At 37.3% G+C, this 15,938-nt stretch overlaps 4 protein-coding genes across 4 annotated transcripts; 2 read left to right on the forward strand and 2 right to left on the reverse strand.

Moving 5' to 3' along the window:
* Positions 1 to 791: 791 nt before the first annotated feature.
* RhoGAPp190 (Rho GTPase-activating protein 190) lies at positions 792 to 8,638 on the reverse strand. Its single transcript, XM_066405039.1, has 3 exons — positions 8,494 to 8,638; positions 8,263 to 8,433; positions 792 to 6,591 (listed from the first exon to the last, which is right to left on the reverse strand). The coding sequence occupies exon 3, from the start codon at positions 6,562 to 6,564 to the stop codon at positions 1,660 to 1,662; it is 4,905 nt and encodes a 1,634-aa protein (XP_066261136.1). The 5' UTR covers positions 6,565 to 6,591; positions 8,263 to 8,433; positions 8,494 to 8,638; the 3' UTR covers positions 792 to 1,659.
* A 404-nt stretch (positions 8,639 to 9,042) lies between these two features.
* On the forward strand, positions 9,043 to 10,826 carry LOC136418776 (Golgi integral membrane protein 4-like). The gene is made up of 7 exons (XM_066404971.1): positions 9,043 to 9,347; positions 9,445 to 9,623; positions 9,684 to 9,821; positions 9,879 to 10,019; positions 10,072 to 10,390; positions 10,451 to 10,639; positions 10,687 to 10,826. The coding sequence occupies exons 1-7, from the start codon at positions 9,146 to 9,148 to the stop codon at positions 10,737 to 10,739; spliced, it is 1,221 nt and encodes a 406-aa protein (XP_066261068.1). The 5' UTR covers positions 9,043 to 9,145; the 3' UTR covers positions 10,740 to 10,826.
* A 633-nt stretch (positions 10,827 to 11,459) lies between these two features.
* Positions 11,460 to 12,921, reverse strand: RpS18 (ribosomal protein S18). Its single transcript, XM_066405038.1, has 3 exons — positions 12,895 to 12,921; positions 12,517 to 12,825; positions 11,460 to 11,644 (listed from the first exon to the last, which is right to left on the reverse strand). Exons 1-3 carry the CDS (start codon positions 12,919 to 12,921, stop codon positions 11,477 to 11,479), a joined length of 504 nt encoding a protein of 167 aa, XP_066261135.1. The 3' UTR covers positions 11,460 to 11,476.
* A 380-nt stretch (positions 12,922 to 13,301) lies between these two features.
* Positions 13,302 to 15,673, forward strand: Vps52 (vacuolar protein sorting 52). Its single transcript, XM_066404965.1, has 4 exons — positions 13,302 to 14,417; positions 14,470 to 14,625; positions 14,750 to 14,989; positions 15,040 to 15,673. Exons 1-4 carry the CDS (start codon positions 13,428 to 13,430, stop codon positions 15,667 to 15,669), a joined length of 2,016 nt encoding a protein of 671 aa, XP_066261062.1. The 5' UTR covers positions 13,302 to 13,427; the 3' UTR covers positions 15,670 to 15,673.
* Positions 15,674 to 15,938: the final 265 nt, after the last annotated feature.

Genomic DNA, 15,938 nt, shown 5'->3' on the forward strand with positions numbered 1-15,938 from the left:
TTTCGTTCATAAAATTTGTCTTCAAGCTCCAGTTGTTTAATTATATTTGAAAGGGGAAAGATATGGATCGTTTTTATAGTTTATTTATTAAAAACAAAATTACAAATTTATAAATGAAAAAATTTTACAAAATAATCCAACAACATTAAAAATTACATTAAGCTTGTTTGGAGAGTATACTGAATAAATACAAAGCATAAATAAACATAGTTCATTTTTGTTACATATATACATCCTAGGTAGTAACGTTAAGATGTAAACCTTAGTTTAAGAGATCTAAAATATATCCACATATGGTACACATTGAAAAATGTTTAGAGTTAAGTCACGAACATTCCCAAAATCCTAAGCGGGTGCTATGAAAACATTTCTTTATCCAAGTAAAATTATATTTATTGTTTCTTCACTCTTATAGTTTTATGTTAAACTGTAATGACGTAGAGTTAAATTGCACACAAATTACATGAAGTATACATAATACAATTATTATTAATATTATGTGAGAAATGGACATGGTTTTCTTAGTCAGTCGCTCGCAGGTGTGTAGCTATTATCATATAAACTATAACAACTAAAATAATTAGTGAGAATTACTTACAATCAAACGATAGAAAAATCTCATAAAACACAAAATATATGTGACACACAAAATTATCACAAAAGTTCGTTCCACAACTAGCTACGTGTGCATGTGAGATTCGGGCAATTTAAAGCTGACAAAAACAAGTAATTTTTGGCCTTGTAATAGAGATTGGACATTAACTGAGAATACCAATATTCAGCCTTTTTCGATTTAGGCCTAACATTCAACAACGACGAATACCACAAATAAACTACCTTCCATGACAACAGCGACATTAACGGTTCAAAACAGCTGCTAACGTGTATTATTTTCCTATTAAAAGTGCTATTAAAGCTGCTCATCAACAGTCCTACCGTAGCACCCAATATTTCTCTCTTCAATGGCAAATGAGTATTAAAAAGATGGTGGTATCACATTTATTGTCTCGTGTGTGTGTGTGTGTATGTGTGTGTTTGTTTTGAAAAGAGTTGTAATTTGGTGCATTATGGCACAGCTTCATTCATCAAATAAAGAATCCCACACCGAACTACTTAATTATGATGTATAAACACATCCCTTACAGTTACGGCTAAGTATTTAAAAACGTTAAAGCTTTGGGTATTTTTTTGTAATATTTACTATTAAGAAACCACACGTATTTTCATTAGTTCATGACATCGATAAATAGAAAAAGTGGACGCGGGCTCTAGCGCCCGTTCGTTGATATTTTGGAAAGATACATTTACTATGCATTATCGTACCTACTTGTAGGGACTAAAACAAAGAACCACAGACCGTTTGTTAACAAAAGAGAGACATAATTATTGGCTGCCTAATATACTCGACTTAGATACGAGACAAGATCATAAGACATTCGTCAAGGTACAACTCGAGCTCTATTAATTTCTACCTATAAAAACAGATCTTAACACCTCGGAGAACCAAGTTGTGCGTTGGTATACTATAACAAATTGTTTTAGTCCGAATTTAAAATACATCACTCCATCACAGGGTTGACATTAAAAAATATTCCTTCTTCTTGTTGTATATAAAAAATCTACTCCTATTGGCATTGGGAACCGCTTAAAAAATCGCATCTAAACCATAACAAACGCTTCTTTGCCGCAAAACAGGAACGGATACTGATCGATCATGGTTTGCACGATATCTTCGAGGTAGGGCCGCATTTGTTCGAAGCGACCCATGTCGCTGAACTCGATGGGGAGCAACGTGGGCCACCAGCAAATTGCCATATTTTTGGAGTCCATGTTGTTTAGTTTCGAGTTCTCGGTAACTCGCTGAAAGTGCTGGAACATGAATTTGAGTATGGCAAAATTAATTGGTGGCAACTTGTCTAGCATTTGTCGCAGTGCTAGAAGTCTGCAGCTTCGGTCTGCTTTAACTTCCATGCTGCCCGTGGTAGTAACCATGGGTTTCATTCTAGTGCCCGCGATTTCCTCCATTTCGGTTAAAACGTTTTCGTCGAACAAGGGTGGCAGCCTCTTGGAGACGAAGTCTTTGAGTGCAGTAGCCACTGCGTTTACCGGAATGTCCAATTCATGAATGTCTACATTAGAATCTTCCTCAAATTTTACGAATAAAAGATCGACATGTGCCCGATTTCCAGGCACACGATAAATACCTTCGGAATCGAGGCCTTCGGCCTCGACAAATCTGACGCACTTTTCCATGAAAATCGGAATGTAGTTTTTGTCAGACTGGATGTAGTCGGTTAACTTAGAAACTGTGCCGCTGGGCAGCACAGCTGCCTTCTTGCCTTGAGTTTTTTGTTGCCGCTTGCGGTCTTTTTCCTCCGCCACCTTGCGCAGCTTTTCCTCCTTTAATCTGCGCTTCTCCAGTTTCGAATCATCTTTGGCCTTCTGCTTCTCCCGCTTGCGCAGCAATTTATCAAAATCAGACTCTTTCATTCTGGGAAAAACCCCGAACATCGGGGAATTATTATCCCTGGGGGAAGATACATCTAAACTCGACTCGTCCTCGTGCTGCATCAATCCATAGGAATTGTGTCCCGTATACAAATCTAGCGAATTCAGCATGTTAAAATTATTTGGCAAATCTGGATGTCTCTTCTTGAGGCTTTGGCTTCGCTTTTGCACAAACTTCATTCTAATATCTTGAACGTTAGGAGGGGGGAATTGCTCAGTCTCACTCGCTTCAGAAGACTCCGAAACCGATTCAGTGGCCTTTTCCTCTCCCTCAACTGAAGGGGAGTGCATTGGGGGCATGGTAAAAGCCCCTAATTGCGGGACTCTGGGAGGCTGCACTGGAATCGCAGTTCTCTTTTTTCTTTGTCGTTTGTGAGTACCACCACCCCCTTTTCTATTCACTTTACTATAAACCTCACTAGCTCTTTGTCGTCTTTCTAAACTGGACCATTCAGAATCTGAATCTGAGTAGCTGGGCTGGCCCTTTTCGCGACGTTGTCGCAATTTCGATTTTCCACTCAAGGCGTCCTGGACCATTGTATACATGTACTCAGAATCTGCGGGATACATATTGACCATGTCTTTGACTTGTGCGTATTCGCAACCTAAATCTACCGGTTCAGGGGTGGCCAAAGGGGCATTGCCGAAGTTTGAGGAATCATTCATGTTCATACGGGCAATTGCCTCGGTTACAGCTGAGTAATTTTTCATGTTCAATTTGCCTGGTTGTTTTAGAGTTTGGGAAATCCCTTTGGAGCGGGATTTCGACACAGGAATGTGTCTTCTTCCCGTGGTAAATGCGTGCTGCTGATAGTTGCTCCAAGCACTGCCTGGAATGGACATTGGAGGGTCCCCATAGTTTACATCATCTAGGGATTTTTTGGAGTACCGGCCAATGTTATCGGGAGGGGCAGGTTCTGGGGGAGTAGCAGGGGGTGGATAAACCTGCAAACCTGACTGATTATGTCTCTTCTTTCCCATAGACCCCTCGCTTCCATACATATAAATATTCGAAAACCTATCACTGTGGTCGCTCGAGCTCAACTTATCATCTGGCCCGCTCAAATCATAGTTCTCACTTTCACTTCCATCATTTCCTAACTTCAAATAGTAACTTTCATTTCTTGGGGGAGGCATTGGTCCATGCCTACCAATCGATCTGGAGCGCTCTAAAGTTCCCTCCCCGCTGTCCAAACCTGAAGGTTCCTCCATATGAAAAGCTTGTTCAATTTCCGGCTTTTTCTCCCAAACTTCTTTAAAAAACGGGGTGAAAAACGCGGTTTTGGGTTGCATCGAGGCTGCGGAAGTCATGAAATGTGCCCCCAAGCGATCGGCAGTGGCATTGCCTTCAGTGATTAACATTTGGCTCATATCATCATTGAAAAAGGCAGTGGCGCTACCTGAATCGGTAACTGCGAGGATTTGAATGGGCAAATTCGGAATGTTCATTGAAAATGCGTTGAGTGTGGCCAGAGATGCTTTTCTTTTTGTTGAATAAACTAGTATAAACCCATGTACTAGTTCGTCACGAAAAGCGTTAGCCCCATGGAAGGAAGATACTATAACTTCGACTTTCCTTTTTGAGTCCCCTAAAAATGTTTCCAGAATGACACTATGGGGGGATGATAAGAAACATAGTTGATGATTTAGTAGGGGGGACAAGACGTTTTCCACAGAATAGGGGTCTCCACAGAACATACACATTATTACCCTAATATCGGGTTCTACACACTCTATTACTGATTGATTGATATTGAGAAATCCTGCTCTATGTTGAATACTTTGAACTAGCTGATGAAGTGCATCAGAGACTAGTTGTTCTTCAGAAATTTGATCTAGAGACACGTCCATAAAAGGGCATTGAAGAGAGTCCGCTAAATTTTGCCCATCCTCCTTCAACTTTAACCCTTCCTTCTCGTCTGTAGCTGCGTCTTGTAAATACACTAGCACTATCGGCAAACCCTGAAAGGGCAATTTGTCATCCTGCTCCAAATTTGACAGCAACTTCTTTTCCAAACTCTCTCGAATGTATTCGAAAGACTCAGCGTTGGAATATACGCAAAAACTACCATGAGGGACGAAGTCTGTAGTTTTGAAGCTATTATGCGGCAAACTCACATCTCCGCTAATAATCCTGTAATCAAGACTATAAAACTGGCAATCAATCTCGTACTCGTCATCGTCGCACTGCGCTCTGATCTTTGAAGCTAAATTGTCGGCCAAATTGTTCAAACCCAAAATGATCAAATTTAACTGATTATTGTCGGAGCTCATTAGCCATTGATTGCTGTGATTCCAAGAAGAAGGCCTATGTGCTTTGGAAGCTAAAATGCGCTCAATTAAAGAGTCCATGCAATTAGGGAAAGCAGGGCAATGCTCTCTTATTGGGTAGTGAACAAAGCCTAAATGCTGGAATAAGGTTAATTTCCGGTCTTGGTCTAATCGGTCCAAGATTTTGTATCTAAAATCTTCTTGGAGGGTGTCAGTGACCTCTTTAATGTCATCCTGAGTAATTGTTCCGGTAGGAACTATACTTTTGAAGTGATAAAACAAATCTGCATGCTCTAAAAGCAACTCCTGAAAGTTGTGTTTAGCGTTCTCAATTAACTCGCGTTGATGCGCGTCATAAATCTGTTGACAATCATGTTCAGACAAGGCCTCAAAGCATTCTCTTCCCATGAACAACACTCGCACTTCACTCAAGTGTTTCCCAGGGGTTACGTAACCAGTGTCCTCTAAAAGCTGCTTAAAATGCTTTTTATACTCCAGTCGCTTTTGCTCTTGCTGTAACACGTTAATATGGTTTTTGAACACTGTTTCTGCGTCGCTGGTATCTAAAACATCGAAGGGGATTCGTGTCTCGTCACTATCTGAGCCCACACATTCGGACCAAGGCATATCCTCAGGTCTTTCGAAGAAATACTGCGAGAAATTGGGGTGATTTTTTATGTATTGTTGAATGCTTTGCCAATCTGTGTCTTGCAAGGTGTTGAAGCCCGGAATGAGGTCGTGTAAAACATCCGGAAGCATTTCCATGTATCTGGCAACTTGTTTGGCCATGTTTTCGTCTTTTAGTTTTTTTATGTGTCGTTTAAACAATCGCTGCGTGCCATCTAAGCCGAAAAGTTGCACGAAATGCACCCATTCTTTGTGGCTGTTTAATTTTTTCTGGGTCTGCGACCATAGAGCGTGGCAGTCAGTGACGTGAATTCTTATGAGCCGCATGAAAGCTTCGCTGGCAACATCCATGATTTCTTTTCGGGCCAGTGCGGCTTCTCCATATGAAGGGATTTTTAATCTCACTTTGGTTTTATCAATAATCTGAGCTAATAGCAAAAAGCCTATGTCGATATTGACGTTTTCATGAGCGGAGCTCTCCAGCAGAGGAATGTTCCCTTTGTACTCGCTTCTCTGGACCAGTCTGTGCACCTCTCTCACGTACATATCATTAGCTTCGTCGTTCTTTGTGGTGACCACCACCACTGGTTTTTTAGTCTTCATAATATTGTTCAGAATTGCAGCGCAAAAATCCACTTGCTTCTCCACACTCCTGCTGGGCACCACACTGACGTCAAACACGCATACAAATCCGTCTATGTTCATCCGACCATCTGGCAACACCTTCTGCTCATATTCCTTCTCGATCCCCAACTGATTCTTACAAATGTACATGAGTTTCTCGGCGGAGGAAATTTTAGTGGCCGTGCAACGCTTAACGTAAGGTTCCATCTTACCTCCTTTGAACGGCTGAAAAGAGGCATCGTCTATAAATTCAGTCTGCTCAATTAGACTGAACTGGTAGTCCGTTCCGTCGTCCAAGGACTTGATGGCCTCGCCCCAATAGAGAAAATGGTCATTGTTGACCACCCGACCACTGAAGTCGGTCTGGCTCAAGACGGAAATGTGGTCAATGTTGTAGTCTTCGGCGTGAGGCCGGATGAAGCGATTGCAAAGGCAGGATTTGCCCACGCCTGCGTGTCCCTTATCCCTTTCTACGCCCGACAGGCCGACGACTGCCACATTGATGGTGCGAATAGACTCGCCTTTTCGCGCCATGTCGTATTGGTGCGTTTCAATGAAAACCTAAAAAATAAAAAGAAAATCGAATTGAGTATGTTACAACTCCTACTGACCATTAAGCAAAGACATCAACACTTAATATGAGTTAAAGTGAAATAACCAACAGGCAGTTTTTATTTGAATGTAAAAATTTTACTTGGCCTTCGATGCGCTTTATTGTTTTTGGATCAGTTTTAACGGGATAATTTAATAGGATAGTTTTTATGGAAATAGAGTCATAGGCAAATCTTTATTTAAAACTTAATAACTACTTTATCTCACTGATAGCGGAATAGTTTCACATCAGCATGGAACATTTTTGTAGAAAAATTTCTTGGCCGACCTAGAAGATCTCCGAAATATCACACGAAGACCGTTAACACATAACAGAAAGAGCACCAGGCTCATAATCGAACCCTGCGGGTGGGACCCTCCGACGATCCTCCCCCGCCAAAAATACCGCCTGGGATCTCCTCCGCAGTTTCACACAATTCCATCAGGCTATATTGCCCAAGTATTGTTATTAATAGCTGGTCACTTACCATATCAAATGTTCTTGATAAATAAAAAAAAGCTCAACAACACACTTATTGATATCTAGTTTATTTTTATCTACTGACTACCTCATCCACGCATTTTGAAACGTACACTGGAATATTATTCATCCCCGTTGAGTACTCGTTCGGGGCGACACACGATTCTAAGCACCTCCTGAGTACTCGCTGGTGCCAGAACCATCGTAGAGATATGCCCCCCCGTTTGTTCGGCATGACAAGGTCATCAGGCCTATCATACGTATTCGAGTGAACGTTAATTTCTGCCACTTTATTGGGGTCGCCTTTGAGTAGTCCCCAGCTAACGTGGAAAGACATATTATTCAATTTTTTAGGATTCTTTATTTCTAAATTATAAATATTCTATGCTGTTTCCATTTACACATTTCATAGAATTGTATATATTTAAATTCTGCGCCACGCGACTTTGTCTCCATGTTCATTCGCCAATTTGTCCGGAAAAAATGAACAAATTTTGTGGAGAGTACAACTTTTTTTTAATACTTTGTTGAAATCCTATATGTAATTATTTGACTATAGTAAATTGAAATATCAAACCGCTTCCAATCAACTTCCTTGCCATTATCATCAATTCTTGAAACAGCCGTATTGTCCATTCACCAATTGTCAAGAAATGCACAAATAAACCACATCACATTTTTATTATTAAGCAACTCATTTACTCATTTTGTAGACTTACGATCTCAATTTGGTATTAACACAAGGTCAAGGAAGTAATATTGGTCCATATGCACTTTTATCTTCAATATCAATATTTAAAATTAAAAAAAATAAATAATAAAAAAGGAATTCCACATAATTCCACTATTGCAATGAAATTTCAAGCATAATAAACAGATAAACGAATTAAACGTTATAATAACTCACACCTAACATGATTATAATTGAGAGCAAATTATCATATTAAAATAGAATTGAGCAATTGAAAGCCTCCTACAAAGAAAGGATGCCTCTGACTCCTTAATTTAAACCATAATAGCCATAAATACGACTATTTTACCACAAATTGCGATTATTCACAAGGCAAATGATGCAAAAATTAATTAAAAACTGTGTAGTTGCAATGTTTAGATCACCATGTTTCCCAGAACCTTGCAGAATATTATTTACCATAACTCACCCATGTGATTTCTTAGGGCAGTTCCACGATTACATCCATCCAAAAAGAGGTTGGATTTGACCAGGGGAGGATTCCTTTTTCCAGCAGCAGCCGGATTTCTTGTTTTGAAGCTCAGTCAGTCCATTCTTCGCGAGAGACACCTGACCAAAAGGCGTGTTGGAACGGGACGCACTGACGAGATTTTTCGTAGAAATTCAGCTACTTGAGCACACAATGCGGAGGTAAATTCACAATGACCAATATGACAGTGTTTTTCACTCCTATGATGAGTTTTTCCAGAGGAAAATCATTAGAAAACGGTCGTCTTCCTACGGGATTTGCTCTGGACCTGGACAAGACCTAGGGATTTTTTACCTGGCTTTTCTAGGGGAATTGGTTTTATTTGTGACAGTTGACAAGAAGTACGTTGAAAACAAAAGATGAGGAGGAAAAGAGATAGTGATTATTTAAGGGGAAAAAGGATAGGCAGATAATCGGAGTCGGTCAATCAACTTTGTTTATTTGCTATCAGAATTACGTCAATGTGTCGTCATTCAGTGTGCGCTAAATATATGACCGATCTTTTCTTCCAAACCATAACAATTTTCTTTGCAATTGTGTCTAAGTGTTTACATTATTTTTTTGTAATATTAATTGTCCTATGATTTGTGGTATTGCAAAGCAATTTCATTAAAAAAATTATTAAAAATTTCAAATTAAGTAAATATCCTTTATATTACAATGTTGTGGCTTTGGTAACGTTCTGAAAGATTTATTAATTTTGGCACTTGTCACATTTGTCAAAACATCAACCATTAAAAAAAATGAGAATTTTTTGGAAAAGAGAAAGTTAGAAGTTCAATGGTTTTTGGCAAAATTTCAATATTAAAAGTAGTTTGACTCGATGGCCTCTATGGGTCTAAGCTCGTCCAGTACCCGGGTGATTCGAGGCCCCAAAACTAAGCTGTTCTTATATCTCTGTGCCGTTATAGTTATAGTGGGGCTAATAGCCTGTTACAACAGCTCCCTTTCTCAGTTAGAAGAAGCTTCGAAAGCTAATGTTCTATGCCACCAGCAACAGGAGAATTTGTCTACACAGTTGCAAGGTAGGGTACTTTACCCCTCATTAAAAGAGAAAGATTTAGCTAGTTGAAAGTTTAGTCATAGCTTTACATGATCAATTGAGCTTCTTGTTTTTAACAGTTATCTCAGACTATAAGCTGAAACTAGAAAAAAGTTTGAAAAGTGAGAAAGCAGAGCACCAACAGAATAAAAATGAGTGGGAAATGAAAGTCAATGAAGAGAAAAATCGAGGGCAAAAGTTAACTAATGATGCCCTGCTGAAGTATAATTCACTAAACCAACATTACAAGTTACTGCAGGTATTTAGTTTGTTTCTTAGTTTCTTGTAATGTAATTTTAAAGAAAATTCAATATTTTAGACTCAATTTGATGATTTTAAAGAAGACAGTGGAGGTACGCAAAAAAAGCAGTTAGAGGAAATTAACAGTTTACAGTCAAAACTAAAAGAAATTGAGGAGGAATTAAAGAAAGTCAAAGCCTCCAAAGAAAACATTAAGGTAATTTTTTAATAAGATTTAATTTTGCAATACTATTGGTTCTTAAATTAATTTTAGAGCCAATTCACAGAATTAGAATTAGAAAATATAGAATTAAAAAAAGATTTGCAAAAAGCTGGCGAAACTGAATCTCAAAGGACCATTAACTTTTATTCTGAAGAATACCGAATTTTAAATGAAAAATATAACACTTTAAGGGTAACTATTTCACTTACCAATCACACTTAAATTACCTCATATTAACACTTAGAAAAAATGTGGAGAGACATCTGAAAATGTCCCTTTAATACCAATACGAAGTGAAACCATCAAACCCTCAGAAAAAGCAGTTTTAAATCTTCCTGCTTTGAAAATGGCTGAGAATCCCAGCAGTTCTACTAAGGCAGGCCCAAAAGTATCTTCAGCAGCTTTAAATGGGGCTCTGCCTCTGCTTCAACCAAGTGTGACACCAGAAACTGTGAAAAAAGAGGTGAATTTGAAGCCTCCTCAAGGTGTAGTTGAGCCACCAGAAAACAGGGAGAACCAAAATGAACAGCCACAATTGGAGGTTTTGAAAAAGCCAGAAAAAGGTTGGCATATTTTGTTTTGCATAATTTGGGTTGCAGTGTTGTTTTTTTTTTGTTTTCAAGCTGATGATCCTGAAAAGGATAATGCAGCCCAGGAAGAGTTTGATGGGTTTAATAATCTGGGGCTTGGGTTTGCTGATGAAGGGGTGAAACAGAATTTAAATGGTGATCAAAGGAACCAGGTTAATGCTGATAGTAAAAAACATGATGAGCAGGATTACAAAGATCTTCAGCGGGAAGAAGAAGGCGATGGTGAGTAAGTGAGTCTATTAATTTTCTTTGCTTAACTGACTATTTAGATGACATTGACGATTACGGGCAAGCTCGAGGAGAAGCCGCAGTTCGCAATTAGTGACCACTGAAATTTGCCATTTTTGTATAATACAACTGTAAGTATTATTAGTTAGTTTTTTACTTTTTGTACATAAAGATTGATTTGTCAGTTATTAATACATAACTAGATTGTTTTACAATAATGTTTAATGTTATTAGGATCTGTTTTTTAGAATTTTTTATGGTTTACAAAATGTTTGTAGTATTGCACTACCACAAATTGATTGATTCAAATATTAGATTTTAGTTGCAATAACTAAAATAAAAAAGGTGAAAATGTATTTTTTTATAAATAAAATTAATATTATGAACTTATTTTGTTTTACTTTAATGATGAACCACTAAAAGACTTTAATTGAACAACAGTCAGATAAATTTATCTCATCAATCTAAATTAAAAATAAGTTTAACCACGTCCTCGTTTTCCTAAAATTTTTGAAGTGACTACCATATAAGTTTATTAAAAATTCAGAATCAGTCAAAAAAATTATGAATAAGCAATTAAATGTAAAGTGGTATTATTTCAAAAATTAACAAATTTGAAACAAAAATCATTGCATTTATTTGTGGTGGTACCATTTATGGAAACGTCATTAAGCTTTGTGATGCAAGGAAATAGCTTCACTGTAAAATTGTTAGGGATTTTAATTTCATCCCATTTTGGGAAAAATGAAACACACAATTAATTAATGTGTTAATAAAACACACGTATAAATTTTTTACGCGTGTTTTATTAACACGTGTAACAAAATGTTTTTATTTCTTTTTGGATACACCTACAGTGCGTCCACGACGTCCAGTGGTTTTGGTGTGTTGACCACGAACACGGAGACCCCAATAGTGTCTCATACCTCTGTGGGCACGGATCTTCTTCATGCGTTCCAAATCTTCACGAAGTTTTGAGTCCAATGAGGAAGATGTGAGCTAGAACAAATTAAAGAGCTTGCACATTTACCTATCTAACTTGCGGGAAAGTTGAGAGAGAAAGAGGGATTTACATATATTGTTTACTTAATATCAAACTCAATTAAAAACAGAAAGAACATAAATGTACAATATATCTGATTTCAAACAAAGCAAATTATGTGTAGCAATATAGAAGAACCCAATAAGCACATAAGGTGCTGTACAGTAAATTTAATATCCCATTGCACTATTCTTTTGCACAATCTACCACCCAGAAGGATCATTTGTGGAAACAAACTGGACGTTAATTGTGCCTACATACTATTAAAAAACAATGTTTTTGAGCTTGGGATTTTTAGTTTGAAATAAGTAGTCATAGAAACAATATGGAAATTTTCAAGTAAATCTGCTCTGTTGCCATTCTACTGGTTGCAATCAATTATTACAGATAGAAATAAATTTGACTAGAAGCTATAAAATAAAGCAAACAATTGAAGACATTATGCAAAAAAATTAGATTTGATTTCAAATGATGAGCCAAAGTAAACATATTTTTTGTGACAATTTATGCTCAATTCCTTTTTTTATCGAACATTCAATTGCAACCAGTGAGACAACCACAAAGCAGACTTGCTTACAAATTTCCACTTTGTATCTGTATTGTTTATTTTACACCCATTTTATCTGCTTTTGTGCATATGCTAAAAATCCCAAATTTACACTATTTGCTGCAGAAAATAAATCTGTTGGATATGATATTGAAACTTATTTAAGAAATAGATTGGCTATAAGTCACCAACACAAAGAATAATTCGCCAAATAACAATTTCTCCAGATTCAACGAAGCCTGCATTTGTGGATTCGCCTTTACACTATTGTAAGGTACTCACCTGATTATACTTTCCATCAACTATATCCTTTTGTCTATTAAGGAACCAATCGGGAATTTTGTATTGCCTAGGATTAGACATAATTGTGATAATCTTTTCTACTTCCTCATCGGAGCACTCGCCGGCCCTTTTGTCCAGATCAACATCTGCCTTTTTCAAGACAATATTGGAGTACCGCCTTCCAACTCCTTTGATAGCAGTTAAGGCAAACATCACCTTCCTCTTACCATCGATGTTGGTTCCAAGAATACGGAGAATGTGTTGAAATTTCTCTGGAATGACCAGCGACTGGAAAAAAGCAAAACATAGCTGAGATCAACTAATGTTTTGAAATTGAATTTTTGTAATCATCTCGTTGAAAGTAGGGAAAATAGTTACAAATTTGAGTTGAGTGGATTCGTTCATGCTTTTTGAGTTAATTTAGCAACAATCTGTAGTTAAGATTGAGGAAATATTGAAAGAATTTAAAGATTTTTTGAGAACATTTTCTGCAAACCTACCATTTTGATGGAGACAAATGAAAGAAAGACTAGACAGTGAAGAAAATCTTATACCTATGTAATAGAGAGAGAAAGACTAATGACGTTATCCATGTCAAGTCAAATGTCAAATACGTTAATACCAGAATTACACCGCCTTCATAAACTACACTTTTAAGTTCGAGTATAAATCAGGTTAGAACAACAGATTTTAGTCTGTTAAAGTGATGTCAAAAATTTGACAGATGCTAAATTTAAAGTTTCGTGTATATATATGAAAACCCAAGTGAACTATGGACACCACAGAATGGCAACGGCGCTTCGCCGTCGCTGCAGGAAGGCCACGCCAATATGTCAATATGAGCCCCACGTCAATATGTGTTGGTTTCAAACTTAAAGGTATTTAGTGTTCTTCACATAATTTCATAAAAAATGACTACTAAAAACGAATACGTACAAATATCAAGCCCCACAAACAAAGAAGAGATGCCTAGTAGTGATCATGTGGTTCAAGAAATATTGAACACCTTCACTGACCTAAGAGACTACTCCAAAGAAATCGAAAATGAACTCTTCGTTACTAAGGAAGAGACTGAAAAAGTGTATCTAGAGGAGAGCCGAAACATAGCTAGTCTGCACGTTCAAATAAAATCCTGTGACTCTATACTAGAGAGAATGGAAAACATGCTGGTGAAGTTTCAAAATGACTTGGGGTCCATCAACAAAGAGATTGTTACATTGCAAAGAAAGTCAATTTCAATGAGCCAAGAATTGACTAACAGACAGGCCATTCGAGGCCAATTAAGCCAGTTTATTGATGACATATCTGTCCCGGAAACACTTATTATATCAATCTTAGACTTACCAGTAAATGACCAAAAGTTTATTGCGCAACTTCACATCCTCAATCATAAAATTGGATTCATTAAGGAACAAACTGGCAAGGACTCTAAAGAGATCAAGGCTTGTCAAGATGTCAGTGAGGTCCTTGGAATGCTCAGAACTAAGGCCATGTCCAAAATCCGAAGCTATTTATTTGAACAAGTGGGGAAATTTAAGAAACCATTGACAAATTATCAAATTCCACAAAATGCCTTGTTGAAGAATAAATTCCTGTTCTGGTTTCTTCATATTCATGAGGAGGCCAGGGCTGCAGAAGTATCAAGTTACTATGTGGACACCATAAGTAAAATCTACATGTCCTATTTCAAATCTTATGAGGGGCGAGTGATGAAGTTATCATATGAGGAAAGTCCCACTAAAGATGATTTAATGGGTATTGAAGATACAGCCACCAGGAGCTTGTTTAATAAGAGCTTGAAAAATAAGGCTACAGTTTTTACTATTGGGAATCGAGGGGATGTTTTAGCCCAACAACTTGAGGCTCCCATTATAGTGCCTCATGCAGAGACAAAAAACAAAGTAATTGTTTTACCAGAGGGCTTAAAAGAGATACAAAATCATGTATTTTTAGTATTCTTATGAGGCAATATTCAGAAGTATCCAATATGCCTTAGTGGACAATGCATGCAGGGAGTATTTGTTTGTATGTGAGTTTTTTGGGTTGAAAAATGAAGAGGCCATAGGGTTTTTTTATACCATCATGGGGAAGACCTTGGAGATGCTCCAGGTAAGAAAATAAATTCTAAATGAAACAAAAAACTGCATGGTATTCAGTAATTTTAAAAGTATTAGTGAAAGAACATGTATTTCCACCTCTATCATTTAATGGTTTTGTTTATTTTCATTTGCAGAAAAATCTAGACCATTATCTAACAAATTGCTATGACTCAATAGCAGTATTCCTATGTTTCCACTTGGTCCTCAGATATAAATTAATGTGTCACAAAAGATGCGTCCCTGCTTTAGACCAGCACTGGGACGAATTAGAAAAATTATTACTCACTAGATTCGAGTACATAGCGCGTTTAAACATCAACAGTATACGAGACTGCGATGTAACTAAATTTAACCTGGAGAAAGGGCCACATTATGTAAGAATTATTGAACCATTTTGCCATGTATCATATGATAGATTTTGTAGATCGCTCGCAGATATGCGGAATTTAGCGCCGCAATTGTGGGCATCAGTGAGAATTTTCCCAACGAGCTAGTAACGAAACTTCTAGCAGAAATGCAAGAGGAAGTTGAAATGTTTATATTCCGAATGGCAGGAGTATTCACTGAACGTAAAGATCAACTAATTTTCCTCATTAACAATTATGACATGATACTTAGCATTATAATGGAAAGGACTAGGGATAATTGCAAAGAAGCTGAAACTTTCAAGTCTCGGCTTGCTGCTAAGAGTGGGGAATATGCTGAACAAATTTTATTCCCCCATTTTGGAGAGTTAATCCAATATGTCAAAGAGTGCGAGTATTATTTCGAACATTCCAAATTGGACGAGTTAAAGACGCTCGAATCAAAATCACTGGATATCGTCACGAATTTCACGCAGAATTGGAAAAAGTCTTTAGAGGATTTGAATCGGGAGGTGTTGCTTTCGTTTCCGAGTCTCGTTACCGGGGCCAGTTTACTCCAATTAGCATTAACACAATTCGTGCAATATTATCACAGATTTCATAAATTATTAGCTCCCAATGTTAGATCACAATTAGTTAATATACATCTTATTATGGTGGAAATGAAGAAATATAGAACTCAATTTTAAATAGGTACATGTATATTTATGATTCAATAAACCTTTACATTCGTAGCAAATTATTTGTTTTTGACTGTACGAAATATTGCTTTTTTATTGTGAGGCTATCACAGCCTGGAAATACATTATTTTAGAAAATTTTAAATAAATTTCATGTAAAAACACGTTAGCATAAAATGGTGGCTTTGCGAAATTCACTCGGCATTGCCACATATCCACATTGGGCGCTTGGAAAGAAAATTCATACTTCTCTGACATTGACGGCTGTCAATTCACTA

Source organism: Euwallacea similis, chromosome 37 (genome assembly GCF_039881205.1).
Source record: "Euwallacea similis isolate ESF13 chromosome 37, ESF131.1, whole genome shotgun sequence".
Taxonomy (NCBI): domain Eukaryota; kingdom Metazoa; phylum Arthropoda; class Insecta; order Coleoptera; family Curculionidae; genus Euwallacea; species Euwallacea similis.

Coding starts and splice junctions, on each gene's coding strand:
- LOC136418776 (XM_066404971.1), top strand. CDS start 9,146: ATGGCCTCTATGGGTCTAAGCTCGTCCAGTACCCGGGTGATTCGAGGC. Junction 9,822..9,878: donor CCTCCAAAGAAAACATTAAG/GTAATTTTTTAA, acceptor AATTAATTTTAG/AGCCAATTCACAGAATTAGA. Junction 10,020..10,071: donor AAAAATATAACACTTTAAGG/GTAACTATTTCA, acceptor ATTAACACTTAG/AAAAAATGTGGAGAGACATC.
- RhoGAPp190 (XM_066405039.1), bottom strand. CDS start 6,564: ATGGCGCGAAAAGGCGAGTCTATTCGCACCATCAATGTGGCAGTCGTC.
- RpS18 (XM_066405038.1), bottom strand. CDS start 12,921: ATGAACGAATCCACTCAACTCAAATTT. Junction 12,826..12,894: donor AATCCACTCAACTCAAATTT/GTAACTATTTTC, acceptor AGTTGATCTCAG/CTATGTTTTGCTTTTTTCCA. Junction 11,645..12,516: donor TTGATGGAAAGTATAATCAG/GTGAGTACCTTA, acceptor AATTTGTTCTAG/CTCACATCTTCCTCATTGGA.
- Vps52 (XM_066404965.1), top strand. CDS start 13,428: ATGACTACTAAAAACGAATACGTACAAATATCAAGCCCCACAAACAAA. Junction 14,418..14,469: donor ATGCAGAGACAAAAAACAAA/GTAATTGTTTTA, acceptor ATGTATTTTTAG/TATTCTTATGAGGCAATATT. Junction 14,990..15,039: donor TGGAGAAAGGGCCACATTAT/GTAAGAATTATT, acceptor TAGATTTTGTAG/ATCGCTCGCAGATATGCGGA.